The following is a 12,642-nucleotide window of genomic DNA, read 5'->3' on the forward strand; positions in this document are numbered from 1 at the left end:
GCCCCTAAAACCTTTGTTGGAAGAGTGTTTCCTCCTGAGCGGGCAGGCCGCAGTGGGGGTGGGGGAGGCCGGCTGACCTGGGTACAGTTCTATTGGGCATGGGAATCCAAAGTAGGGCCGGGGTGGGGGGGCAGGGTGGGGCATGCCTGCACGGTGCCCCCCCCCCCCGTTGTGCGCTCCCGGCCATGCCCCCCCCCCCCCCCCCCCCGCCCCGAGTCCCAGTCCCAGCGAGCCCACATCTCCCCTCCACATGGGCTGGAGGACAGGGCGGTGTGTGCCTGTGATAGGAGACTTAGCCTGGGGCTGCCTTTAGGCTGGCCGCTAGGAGCCAGCAGAGCACAAGGCACTATCCCTGCGGCCAGCTCAGTGGGCTTCACGGTGGTAAGCGGTGTCCACCAGCCCTAGGGACAGGGAAGGGGTGGTGTGGCTGGGGGCCAGACCCCAGCTCTGATCCGCAGGCGTCCTGCAGCCGGCTCCCGGGAAGTCTGCCTGTCCCAGGCCTGCGGTGGTTCCGAAGTCCCGTTTCTAACCCTCTCCCTCTCCCTGCCTGGGTTTCCCCGTAACTACAGTAATTCCCTGGTAATTACGGTAGATGCTTTTTGTTTGAAGGGTGGTAGTTTCTCTGCAGCCGCCGGGAGGTTTGGGCTTCGCTCCTGGATTCTAACCCAGCTGTTGGCCTTGGTCATGGTCCCCCTGCTGCTTCCGGGCATGTCCCTGGAACCGCGGCACGGCCAGGAGTCTGGGCCCAGCCGAGGCTGGGATGTGGTCAGCATTGAGCAGTGGCTCCTCTTCCTGGTGCCTCTGGTTTGCTGTCATTTGTCACAGTTCAGGCGACTTGGACACTAGGAGGCTGGGGGCAGGGCCGAAGCAGAAGGCCTCAGAAGTGTGGCTCACAGACCCCGAACAAGCAGGCCCAACTTGGGCCTCCAGGGTGCGTGCCTCGGGCTCTGGCATGGCCATTGGGCCCGGGGCTCTGGGGGCGGGCGACACCCTGTGGCTTCCAGAGACTGTTCCTGTTGCACCTGACAGGCCGTCGGGGTGTCGGAGGGCCTGCTGGCTGGCAGGGGAGGAGCAAGGCTCAGCCACACGGGAAAGGCCACCTGCTTCCCGGAAGGGTGCACGGTGGGGCCGTGTGGCTGACCTCGTGCTGTGCCTTCAGCGCCCCCGGGTCTTCTGTGGACCCTGGGCCGGAAGATGGTGGCAGCTCGGGCCCATCGGGTGTCCTGGGAGTCACACAGATGGCTGGTGGGGGTGTCCTCTGGCCGCCCCTTCCCGGAGTCGACCGCTGTGCGGCTGCTAGAATTGAGAAGCTCTTGGGGCTTCTGGCCCGGAGCCAGGTGCCTGGGGGCCGGTGTCAGAGGGGGAGGGGATGAGGGGAGGGAGACCCCTGCTTGCAGGAGAGGGAAAGCTTTGGGAGGTGGGGAGCCCCATGTTGTTACAGGCCTCTATTCCAGTAACAGACGGGCCAAGAGCGTGCTGGGGTCCCAGAAGCCCTACCAGCGCCATGGTCTGGGCAAGGAGAGTGCGCATCTCTTGCATGGGCCAGGCTCTGGTGTGGCCCCACACTCACGGGACCTCCTGTTCTCCAGGTCCTTCTCTGGACCTTCATCTCCATGACGTTGGCCTCCCCGCCCTAGACAGAGAGCTGGAAGAGCATGACAGCGCCGACCTGGGCCCGGCAGGTAGGACAGAGCACCGGGGCTCTTAGCTGGGCTGGCCGGGCTTTCTCTTCGGAGGGTCCCATGGCCAGTCTGTGGTCAGCCCCCCGACCCCTCGGGGCCTCTGGCCTAGCATCGTGGTCTCTGCGGAGACCTGGGTGCAGCTACCACGGTCCTGCACGGTGGTCAGGCCGGCCCCAGCCCCACCCGCTCACTCGACCACGTCCGCTCTCCGCAGGTCCAAGGTCACTGGGGGGCTCGGTGCCTGTCACCGTCCCGGGCTGCCCCCCCCGCTCCCCGTCCCTGCACTCATCCTCGTCGCTGTCCACCTCCCCGCTCAGCTCGCTGTCCCAGTCCCTGTCGGGGCCTCTCGTCTCCTCGGCCATGACGCCCCCCCAGCAGCCGCCGGCCCTCAGGTCGGAGCCCGGGGCGCTGGGCCCCTCCGCCGCATCCTACAGCTCCTTAGGTGAGCCGGGCCCCCCACGTGGTCATACCGCCCGGACTCGGGGGTGGCCACTGCCCGAGGGGGTCCCCTGTCCAGTCTGCTGGCGGTGCTTTGGGGCACGAGGATGGGCTATACACATAGCCCGCTGTCAGGGTGGCCCCGTCTGTCATCTGGGAGTAGGGGGACCTGGGACGTCACTCGGGACCCAGCGCACAGCGGCACCAGCCCTCGCTTTATTTCCTCATCAGGGACGGTTCACTCGCGCACCTCCCCTGACACTCTCAGGCTGCACATGCCTTCCCGTAGGCGACCCCACAGCTCCCGGGCCTCCAGACTGAAGCGAGGGGGTTTCGGGGGCCAGGGTTTGCGCGGTGACAGCTCTGACCTCAGTTCCTCTTCTGCTTACGCGCCCTGAGTGGCCGGGAAGAGGCTGCGGCAAAAGATGGTGGCGGGGGTCGCTGTCAGCAGGGCCCAGAGGTGGCGTTTCAGCGCTGTCGCCAGTGACCGCTCCCGTCCCCTCCACACACAGGCTTGAACGGCGTCCCTGGGAGCATCTGGGACTTTGTTTCTGGCAGCTTCTCACCCAGTCCATCCCCCATCCTGAACAGCGGCCCTGCCCCGCCGGCAAGCACGAGTCCCAGCGGTGCTGAGCTGGCACGTGTCCGGCGGCAGCTGGACGAGGCCAAGAGGAAGATCCGGCAGTGGGAGGAGTCCTGGCAACAGGTGAAGCAGGTGCGCGCCAGTGGGGCACAAGGAGGCTGGAGGGGAGGCGGGACAGGTGCGCCCATGGCCGGGGTGGGGGGGGTGTTGCAACCTTTGCCGCCCGCTGCTGCAGCCCCCTCTCCCCCTGGGTTGCAGGCCTGTGACGCATGGCAGCGGGAGGCGCAGGAGGCGAAGGAGCGGGCCCTGGCGGCAGACAGCGCGCGGCAGCTGGCGCTGCAGAAGAAGGAGGAGGTGGAGGCCCAGTTCCGGCGGCTGCAGGAAGAGCTGGAGGGCCGCGGGTTGCGGCGCTGTGCCGACCTGGGCGCCGTCCCTCTGCCCCAGCTGCACTCGCTGCAGAGTCGGCTGCGCCTGGACTTGGAAGCCGTGGACGGGGTGAGTCCTGGTGTTGGCTCCAGGCAGCTGCCAAGGCCAGTGGAGCCGGTCTGTCCCCTCCCCGAGGTCACCCCAGGTCCCAGGGCAGATCTCTGCCTGCTTCCACCCTTTGTGTTCTCCACCCTGGGCTGTAAATCCCTTCTACAGCAGGGCCTGTTGTGAGAACATCTGGAAGGTTCCACGGCCCTCACACACTGTTCCCCTCCCATGGCCGCACAGCCCCCCAGGCTCTGTCTGCTTTCTCGGCCAGAGGCCCGGGTCCCAAGTCAGGGTGCCTACAAGCCCAGCCCCTCAAGTCTGCTGGCCACAGGGTGCGGTTGGGGCCTCCATGTGGTCCTAGTCCCTCAAGGTGGCCACCTGCAGGGCTGCCCCCTTCCGTGCCCGTGCGGCTGCTCAGCTCCTGGGTCTTGTGAGGGGTTCCCCGGCCCTGACTCTGCAGCCAGGGCCACCTTTTCCAACGTCCCATGGAGGCCCCGTCCGTGGTTTTCCTGGGGCCTTGGTTTGGCTGCAGCAGGCCGCCGACCGGTCGCGTCTCACCCCACAGGTGATCTTCCAGCTGCGAGCCAAGCAGTGCGCCGTGTGCCGGGAGCGCGCCCGTGGTGCCGTCCTCCAGCCCTGCCAGCACCGCGTGCTCTGCGAGTCGTGCGCTGCGGGCGCGCCCCCCTGCCCCTACTGTGAGGGCCAGCCCCTCCCATGGTGACTGTTCCTGTGTTCACAGCCTGGGCTGTGGCCGCTGCCTCTCCAGCCTCAGGGGTGCACCCCCCCGGAGCCCGCCCGGCCAGCCCCACAGGCTCAGGAATGACGCAGGTGACCTTGCCAAGCACTTTGTAAACTGGGGGCGTTACACACTCTGAGTTGCTGTAAGCTGCTTTCTAGGTTTGTGGTTTTTTAATACGCGATAATGCGAAGCTTTATATGTGGACTGTGAACTTACAGTTTCCTGTCCGTTCGTTAACCCGTGGTATGGTAAAGCTCTTAGATTTCCTATTCTGAAATGAGTACTTAATGAAATGAGCGTTTATCTAGTAGTGAGAAATGCCTAATTTTTTTAGTTTTCCAGTTAAGTGCAAACTATCTGTAGCAGTGACGCCGAAAGACAGTCTGCGGAAGGACCCTCACCCTGTGCGCACTCGCTAACTGGTTTTCTAGGCCAGGAGCACGCAGTGGCGCCAGGCGCCGAGCCCCGATCGTGCTCCATGACCCGCAGCCGCTTGTCTAAGTGCCTGAGCCTCACATGAGGGGCGGACGAGGCCCTTCCCTCGGGCTTGTCGCTCCCAGGGGCCTGATGGCGGAGGCTCTCACGTTCATCTTGCAAAGCCGTCCCTGAGCCTCTGCAGCCCTTGGAGCCTGCCGGGCCCCCCATTGGGCTGCCTGAGGCCAGAGACTCACCCCCTGCTCCAGGGTAGCCCAGGGGGTCACCAGGGTCACTCAGGTGACCCCAGGCTTGTAGGGAGAGCCCAGCCACCTGGCCCTGGCAAAAATGCTCCTGAGAGCTGGTGTGGTTTTGGGGACGACCTGAATTTTCTCTGGTCCACGCTGGGTTGTTTTCCTAGAAATCTGGGGAGAAGCAGAGGATGTGTGTAGTCGGCCCAGACTTTGTCGTCCTCGTGACGCTGTAGAGGCGGCGGGAACAGGTGCGGCCCCTCTGGCCCGGAGGTCTGGGCCCACACGTGGCTTTGCCAAAGACTTTTCATAGCATTTTGTAAGCGGCTCGGTGTAAATTCTTATCAGTAACCAAATATTTACTAGAGTAAGAGGTTGAAAACCTTTCTTAACTTAGGACATACCGATAGCTCTCACTTCCAGGGTGGCTCCATGACATTCCGCAGCTGGCCCGCTATGAAGGTGACTGTTGACTTGGTTTTAGTGAATTTACTTTGTTTTTAATGACAGTGATGATTTATTAGCTCTTAGAAATTACGTATATTTTGTGCTACTGTTATCACCATTTAAAATTCTTTATTTTTATTAATATTTATGCATCGTTTCCCATTTTAGGCCTTTGGTCATTTTTGGGAAACAGGACAATGTTTATTATCAGTACCTAGTCTAGACGTTTTCAAAGTGTGGACTAAGGGCAGGCACTTCAGCTTGAAGCCTGTAGAAGTTGCTCTGGTTGGTTCTTGCCCTGCGGTGGGCAAGACAGGAGCCATGGGGACCCAGAGAACCGCCCGAGTGGGCCCCCGGGGGACTGCCTGTTGGGGTCCTTCCCGCCCCGTGGGTGGGGAGCCTTGGCTAACCTGCAGGTGGGTGGCCACGGTGCTGGGTGTAGCTGTTCCCGCCTCTCGGCGCTCGTGGTTGTGGCCACGTCCCGCCTCCGTGGCCGGTGTAACTGGGGCCACAGGAGACCTCACTTGGTGGGTGGCTTCGTGGGGGGGATTTAGGGAAGCCTCCGCTTATGTTCTAAGTACTAGAGGAGAACGTTACCGGAATGGAACTTTAACCCAGAAAGTAGTATTTATAATGCATAATCATTTACTTGTAGTGAATTTTTCCGAGTTAACACTTGTTTAAAGTTTTTTACACTACAGCATTTATGCAGCGGTTTACAGAATCCATGGAATTATTTTTATCAGTACAGGAATTAATTAAAACTTTGAGTCTTTATTCTGTCTGCCTCTCTGAGCCGAGCCTGAGTCCCTCCCGGGCCCCAGAGGAAGCGGCTCCCTCCTGCCCCCCTCCCCGCGGGTCTAGGGCTGCCCTTGGCCTGTCTCGGGTCACAAGGTGTTCCCACGCAGTCCTGGGTCACCTCGTAGCTGCTCTGCTGTCCCGTCTGTGGGTGTCTTGGGGCCCACGTGCTCGGAGCTGGGAGTTCCTGCCAGAACAGCAAGCGGCAGGAGTCAGCACAGGGCCTGGCCTGCAGGCCGCAGGTCCCACAGGGGGCCAGGGCCCCGCAAGGGGCATGACTCACCCGCGGGCCTGGTGTAGGGGATGCCGTGCTGCGTCAGCACACTCTGCAGTCTCCGCAGCTCCTTCACCAGCTCTCTGTGCGCCTGCGACAGATAAGCCCCGAGGGCAGGGGTGCGGAGCAGTGCTGGGGGCCATCTTGGGGCTGGCCGCCCTGCCCTTTCCCTACCTCACTGCAGCTCTCTAAGGTCTGGAACACCGGGTCCTTGACCGCTCCTTCCTGCGCTGACTCTCCTTCTTCTAGAGGCCGTAGGTAGCCGGCGTCCTCAAAAAGTGCCCGGAGCACCTTGCTATAGCCCTGGGGACAGGGGGAGGAGGGAAGAGCCAGCTCCGGGCTGCGCTGTGCCCAGGGGAGGGGGTGCCCACCCCACACCTCACCTGCACTGTGATGAGCTCATCAGCCAGGTCCTGCTCCGCCTGGTCCCACCGCTGCTGCAGGGCCGGGGGCAGCGCAGGGTACACTAGGGTCCAACAGAAGCCGGCTGAGCCACGCTCCTACCCGCCCCCTCCACGCTGCCCGGCCGGCTGGGGGGTCCTACCTAACAACGAGTGTGGGTGGCAGACCAGAGGCGTCTCAAACGTCAGCGCGTAGACGCAAGTGCTCGGCTCGGACACGTGGGCCAGGCGGTGGCTTTTTCCACAGGTCAGCTCCACCTGCGGGGACAGCTGGTGGGTAGGCTGGGGGGGGGGGCCAGTACCCATGCCCTCGGACCCTTCCCCACGGTCCCACCTTGCTCTGCCGGCTCCGGGTGCGGCACGAGTCGCCGTCGCGCATCCACATGGCCCGGAAGGTGCTGTTGACGATTTCCCACTCATGCCAGATGCTGAGGGCGAACGGAGCGCGTGAGGCAGGGCGGGAGTGGGGGGACGCCAGCCCGGGGCCCGGGGCCCCCTGCTCACCCCAGGATCCCGCTGTAGGCGTTCCAGCGGAAGGTCTGCTCGTGCTGCGTCACATTGTGGAACGGGCAGAACTCGTACTTGTACCTGGGGGCACAGGCGCGTCAGGGGGGTCCCTGCAGCCGCCCCCGCCGGCACCCAGCTCACTCACGTGGACTCCAGCAGGCTGAAGCACTTGCCGGAAAGCCTGGAGAGGTGCGCGGGCCCTGGAAGAGAGCAGACCGGCTGAGTGCGGTGTGGGGCGGGCGGGTGCGTCCGCGGGATGAGTGGCCCCGGGAATGGGAGCGTGGGTGCTGGACAAAGAGCCAGAAGCCAGGGGACCCGGCCTTGTTGGAGGCTCTGGAGCACAGAGGGGGCCGATGACCAAGCACGGACCCAGTTCTGCACCCAGCGCCCGCCCAGGTGTCCCGATTCACACGGGACACGCCAGGACAGCATGGCCACACCCAAGGGAAGAGGGACAGAACCCTCCCGGGAGCAGCCAGACGCTGGACTTAGGAGACTTCCAAACAGTCTTAGATAAGCTTCAAGAACGGGAGGACAAAGACCGACACTAGAGGAAGGCGCCCGGAGAGGCACGCTGGAGCCAGAGGCCAGTAAGGGGTTTGCAGGATGGGCCGGTGAGTGCACGGAGCGCCAGCAAATGGCCGCGGCAAGCCCCGGGCACAGCTGGAGAGAAGCCGTGAATCCCGCAGCACGGGTGGGCAAGGGTCTGACCCCAACCGCACAGCCCCGTGGAAGGCGGCGGTGGTGCGTCTGGAACACCCCTCCCCGATGGGGACGGAGTGACAACGGCCCGGGGCGCCCCTCCAGATGGAACGAGGTCTGTGCGCCTCTCTGGGACGCGTGAATGCACGGCCGACAGGGTCCCGTGATGGTCACTCACAGACACATCGGCACCGGCCTCTGCTGGCTGAGGGAGGGCGGAGCCAACCCAAGTAGTGTAGGGCATAAAGGAAAACTCAGAACTTAATGGTGTCCGAGGTCCTTAATCCCTACAGTTTCCAGAGAAGACAGACGAGGGAGAGGCACACGTGGAAGAGGAGTGACATCGAGCCTGTCACCTGGAAGAAAATGTCAACAGAGCAACGAGGAACAGAGAGGCCGCCGGGCCAGGCCGGGCCATTCCGGGGAGGCCGTGCTCTCCCGTGCGTCCCGAGGGCCGCACTGGCTGTGGGGAAGGCCCTGTGCGGGAATCGTCGGAGATGCGGATGCTCCAGCCACGGCCCGGGCAGATGGAGCTCAAAGAGCTCTGGAAAGCCGCCTCCACCGCGGCCCACAGGGGAAGTCACAAGGGAAATCGGAAAGCCCTGACACAAAGCCTGGACCACAGGCCTCCAGCGCTCACGGGTGCGGCTCCAACTCGGGCCACAAGCAGAGCCCGTGTCTTCACGGCATCGTAGACTAGACCGGGGGCTCGCTAGACGCACGCTAGTGACAGGAGAGACAGACGGGGCAGAGGCCGGAGAGAAGCTGGCAAACGCGACACTGGTTCTTCAAAGAGCCCAGCAGACTTCACGGCTTTCAGCCGGACTGCCAGCCCACTGCCGCGGCTCCTCCAGTCGGGCGGGATGGAGGGGACACGACCGGGTCTGCAGACATGAGATGCTGGGAGAAGCACCCGCTGGCAGCCGACCCAGCAGCCAACCCGTGTGACATGCACACGATCCTGGAGATACAGCCGCTCTGTCCTCCCCACGCGTCCCCAGAGCCTCCAGGGCCAGCATCACTGCAGCACCAAAGTCACGGAAATCTACGATGAGCACGAGTGTGGAGAGCCCTCGCCGAAAACACCGCCGATGTCCTCCGACAGCAGGCCGGGGGCCATGCTCCATCCCGGGGGCTCGTCCACAGCAGGGGTGCCCGCACCTCCAGCCGCCGGGGTAGCGCGGGGACGACACAGCAGCCGCAAGCATGGAAGAGCAAGAAGGCACCACAACAGAGGCCACCTAGGCGGACCCCACAGCACGCGTCCTGCCGGAGACACACGGCACGAGACCCCCGCGCTGCCTCTTAGCTCCGTGCAGTCCTGCCCGCTCCAGCCCCGCGTGCCCATTTCCACCGGAGCAGTCGGGCACCAGAGAAAGAAAAGGCATCCGAACTGGAAAAGAAGAAATACAGTGACGTGGCCACGACGGAGTCCCCAAGCCCGTTCACGATGTCGCAGGACACAACACTGCGGACGCCGGAGTGTTTCCCTCCACTAACCATCCAGGAAGCACGTCACGCAGTTCCGCGTGGCAGAGCGCCGGGAAGGTGGAGGACGCAGACCGCGGACCCCACGGACGTGACCAGAGACACACGGACAGAAGTCTGTGTTTGCGGGAAGGAAACCTCAATCCTAAAATATGACAAATGCCCAAAATGATGTGATTCGACCTGTACCAAATTCAGTAATGTTTCTTTGCAGAAATGGGAAAACCCATCATAAAATGGAATCTAAAGGACCCCAAAGAGCCAGAACTATCTTACAGTAAAAGAATGAAATGGAAAAACTCAATCCCTGGTTCCCAACTGTGCTGCGGGGCTGCAGAGAAACACCTCAGGGCGCTGGGACACAGGCAGGGACAGCTGGGAGCCCGCAGTCCCGGACGTCCGTCCCCACGCCCTGACGTCAGGCTCACTCAGTGGGGAAAGGGCCGTCTTCTCAGTAAGCGGTGCCGGGAGAGGAAAGCGGACGCAGGATGACACAGAACCTTCCTTTACACCACGTACTGCGGAACTCTGAATGGGTTTGAGGCTAAGCCTAAAGCTTAGTAGAAAAGCAGAGGGGAAGCCTTATGACACCGGCATCCCCAGTGACTCCGTGGGCTCTAACCCCAGACGAACTCTGAGGAACGACACTGAAGAGCCGGCCTTGGGATTTTAGGATTCGCGTGCCTCGGGGGCGCGTCCACAGTGAGAGAGACGCCCATGGGCAGCAAGGAGACAGGTGCAGTGCACACCGCCAGGACACACAGAGCTGAACCGGCAACCTCGCCGGAAATGCGCCAAGGACTGAGGAGGTTCTCTGAAGCAGCTCCAGACCTCGCCCGGGGAGCCACGGCCCCGTGTTGGGATGGCAGTGCTCGCTCGCGCTGCACGGGAGGACCGCAGGCCGGGGTCGGGATCTGGAGGAGCACGCCGGGCCGGTGCTCCGCGGTCGCACAGACGCTGGCCCAAGCACTGCACGCCGCAGCCACCAGCACGTTCTTGATCTGCTTTCCCCCCAGCTCACAGAGGACCCACAGACAGGCCTCTTGCTGGCGGGTTGGGCGGTCTGTGCGCACCTGCCCACGGTGTCCCGTGAGAATGCACGAGTGCGGCCGCGTGGCCCGAGTTAACACACGACTGTGAGTCCACAGCTCGAATCAGCGGAGCCCAGCTATGTGCGGCGGGGAGCGTGACCTCATGGGAGGTCCCTCTCGCTGAGCTGAGAGCACACACGTCAGGAGTTCATAGTCACGGCTGTGAGAGCGTGGACATCCTCATCTGTGTAGGAAGAAGCCAAGAGGGGCGCCAGGGTGGCTCGGTCACTGAAGCAACTGCCTTCGGCTCAGGTCATGATCCCGGGGTCCTGGATCGAGTGCCGCGTCGGGCTCCCTCCTCTACCGGAGCTGCTTCCCCTCTGCTGCTCCCCCTGCTTGTGCCCTCTCTCTCTGACAAATAAATACAGTCTTTAAAAAACACAACCTTGGGGCACCTGGGTGGCTCAGTGGGTTAAGCTGCTGCCTTCGGCTCAGGTCATGATCCCAGGGTCCTGGGATCAAGCCCCGCACCGGACTCTCTGCTCAGCGGGGAGCCTGTTTCCTCTTCTCTCTCTGCCTGCCTCTCTGCCTACTTGTGATCTGTCAAATAAATAAATAAAATCTTTTAAAAAATAAACAACCTCAAATTATTATTAAAAAGGCAGCACAGAAGTCTATGCTGTGTTGGAGGCGGCTGTCGCCAGGCCGCCCCTCCCGCAGGGCACTCTGCAATGCATGTGGCCCCACCGCGGGGCCTGGGCCTAGACGAGCCTACCCAGGGTCATGGGCCCCGGTGACAGGGGTGACCCAGCAGCTGGGATGTCGGGGCAACAGGGCAGCGGGCCCCAGGGAAGAGCCCCCAGCATCTCCCTCTGCAGGCGGCCCCCGGGAAGGACAGCAGCCCCGGGCCCGGCGCAGACAGCGTCCCTGCGAGAAAATGCGCTGCCGGTGGGGCAGGATCAGCCCTTCCACTTCGTGAGCGCGAGGACACACATCCTTGACAGAACTGAGCGGGAAGAACCAGACAGGGGCGCCTGGCTGCCGTGTCCCGCGCAGGCTGTGTGTGCAGACCTCCCGGCCCGCTGGCGGCCCCCGCGCTCCCTCCCTGCGCCAGCGGAGACCGGAGACCGTCTCGGTCCGCTTCTCGTTCCAGCTGTCGCTACACAGCACAAAGCGGGCAAGCGACGTCACAGAAACGCTGCGATCAGACTGTGGAGGAGAAAAGCCTCGTTTTCTGCTGCAGAGCTGTGGTGGGCTAGAGCCAGTGGAGCGGGCAGGAGGCTTCTGAGAAACCTGCCTGGGCTTGAGAGCAAGGTGGTAGCGCTCCTTCTCGAACACCTCAGCTCTAAGGGGTCAGAAGTGAAACCGGGGGGCCCCCTCACTGGTTCAGTTGGAGAAGCACGCGACTCTTGGTTTCAGGGTCCCGACGCTGGGTATGGCAAATACAAAACGAGCAAATACAAAAAAAAGCAAATACAAAATGAGCAGTTTCGTTGCGTCTGGGCGACGGCTGTTGGCTAACTGTGCACGGTCTTGCCTGGAGGACACTGAGGTCTCCGATATGTCCCCGCTGCTCCCCGCCGGAAGAGACAGAGACAGATGCCCGCACAGGGGTGTCCCCGCCCCACGCTAGCGGTGGTTCTCCCCCTGCTCCCCGAGGACATCAGAGCCCTGGGCCCAGTGCGGTCGGGGCAAACAGCTGGTCACTCTCGGTCTTGCATTCTGAAGACCAGGGTTGAAGCTCACGTTCTGGGAAACGGAAATCCGCAGGAGAACTCTGGGTGCCGCATCACACGGAGTCCCGTGGGACCCGCCACCCACCATGACCGGTCCCGAGTGCCCCGTGCTCGGCCTGGATGCCTGAGCCCGTGTCGCTGCCTTTTGCTCTTTTGAATCCTTGATTAACTTACTTTCCCTTTTAACATTCTGATTTAGTTGCTGGAGGAGATCCCGTATCACTGAACGGAGGGAAATTTCCTCACAGAATGGTCCTCAACTCTGGTCTGTGCCTCATGTGCTCCAGATGGTTTCTCCGAGTTCGGCGAGAGACCAGAGCCTGCGTCACGTAGCCGCTACGATCGTTGTGCTCGGTTCCCCTTGATGTTTTAAACGACAGGCGGTCCGAGAACCACTGGCCCTCTCCCAGGTCTCTGACCTTTCGAGTTTTGACCTTAATCATTCCCTTAGAGAAAATCCTCACACTACGTTATTTTCATAAAACCCAAGATTTTCAAGTGAAAGGGTTTGTTTTGGAAGAAATACTAGAGGCTTTTAAAAAGTGAAGCTTAGGGGCGCCTGGGTGACTCAGTCGTTGGGCGTCTGCCTTTGGCTCAGGTCATGATCCCGGGGTCCTGGGATTGAGCCCTGCATCAGGCTCCCTGCTCAGCTGGAAGCTGCTTCTCCCTCTCCCACT

At 62.3% G+C, this 12,642-nt stretch overlaps 2 protein-coding genes across 12 annotated transcripts in view; one reads left to right on the top strand and one right to left on the bottom strand.

Annotated features, from left to right (window-relative positions):
• Window positions 1-11,678, top strand: part of UNKL (unk like zinc finger) — a 40,254-nt gene extending 28,576 nt beyond the window's left edge. For 7 of the 10 annotated variants that reach the window (XM_032327531.1, XM_032327532.1, XM_032327526.1 and 4 more), the window contains 5 exons: window positions 1,590-1,682; window positions 1,897-2,124; window positions 2,633-2,835; window positions 2,962-3,198; window positions 3,743-5,805. In XM_032327531.1, coding sequence (XP_032183422.1) covers window positions 1,590-1,682; window positions 1,897-2,124; window positions 2,633-2,835; window positions 2,962-3,198; window positions 3,743-3,898 — 917 coding nt within the window. In that variant the 3' untranslated portion in view covers window positions 3,899-5,805. The other 3 variants (XM_032327527.1, XM_032327530.1, XM_032327533.1) reach the window with 3 other exon arrangements.
• GNPTG (N-acetylglucosamine-1-phosphate transferase subunit gamma) overlaps window positions 5,656-12,642 on the bottom strand; it is a 36,167-nt gene continuing 29,180 nt past the window's right edge. The window contains exons 4-11 of one of the 2 annotated variants that reach the window (XM_032327541.1): window positions 7,154-7,208; window positions 7,006-7,089; window positions 6,836-6,929; window positions 6,645-6,759; window positions 6,484-6,566; window positions 6,275-6,403; window positions 6,110-6,183; window positions 5,656-6,013 (exon numbers count right to left, since the gene is read on the bottom strand). In XM_032327541.1, the coding sequence (XP_032183432.1) occupies window positions 5,944-6,013; window positions 6,110-6,183; window positions 6,275-6,403; window positions 6,484-6,566; window positions 6,645-6,759; window positions 6,836-6,929; window positions 7,006-7,089; window positions 7,154-7,208 (704 nt within the window). In that variant the 3' untranslated portion in view covers window positions 5,656-5,943. Of the gene's footprint in view, window positions 6,014-6,109; window positions 6,192-6,274; window positions 6,404-6,483; window positions 6,567-6,644; window positions 6,760-6,835; window positions 6,930-7,005; window positions 7,090-7,153; window positions 7,209-12,642 lie in introns of both variants that reach the window. The other variant, XM_032327539.1, reaches the window with a different exon arrangement.

This window comes from Mustela erminea, chromosome 20, assembly GCF_009829155.1.
Source record: "Mustela erminea isolate mMusErm1 chromosome 20, mMusErm1.Pri, whole genome shotgun sequence".
NCBI lineage: Eukaryota > Metazoa > Chordata > Mammalia > Carnivora > Mustelidae > Mustela > Mustela erminea.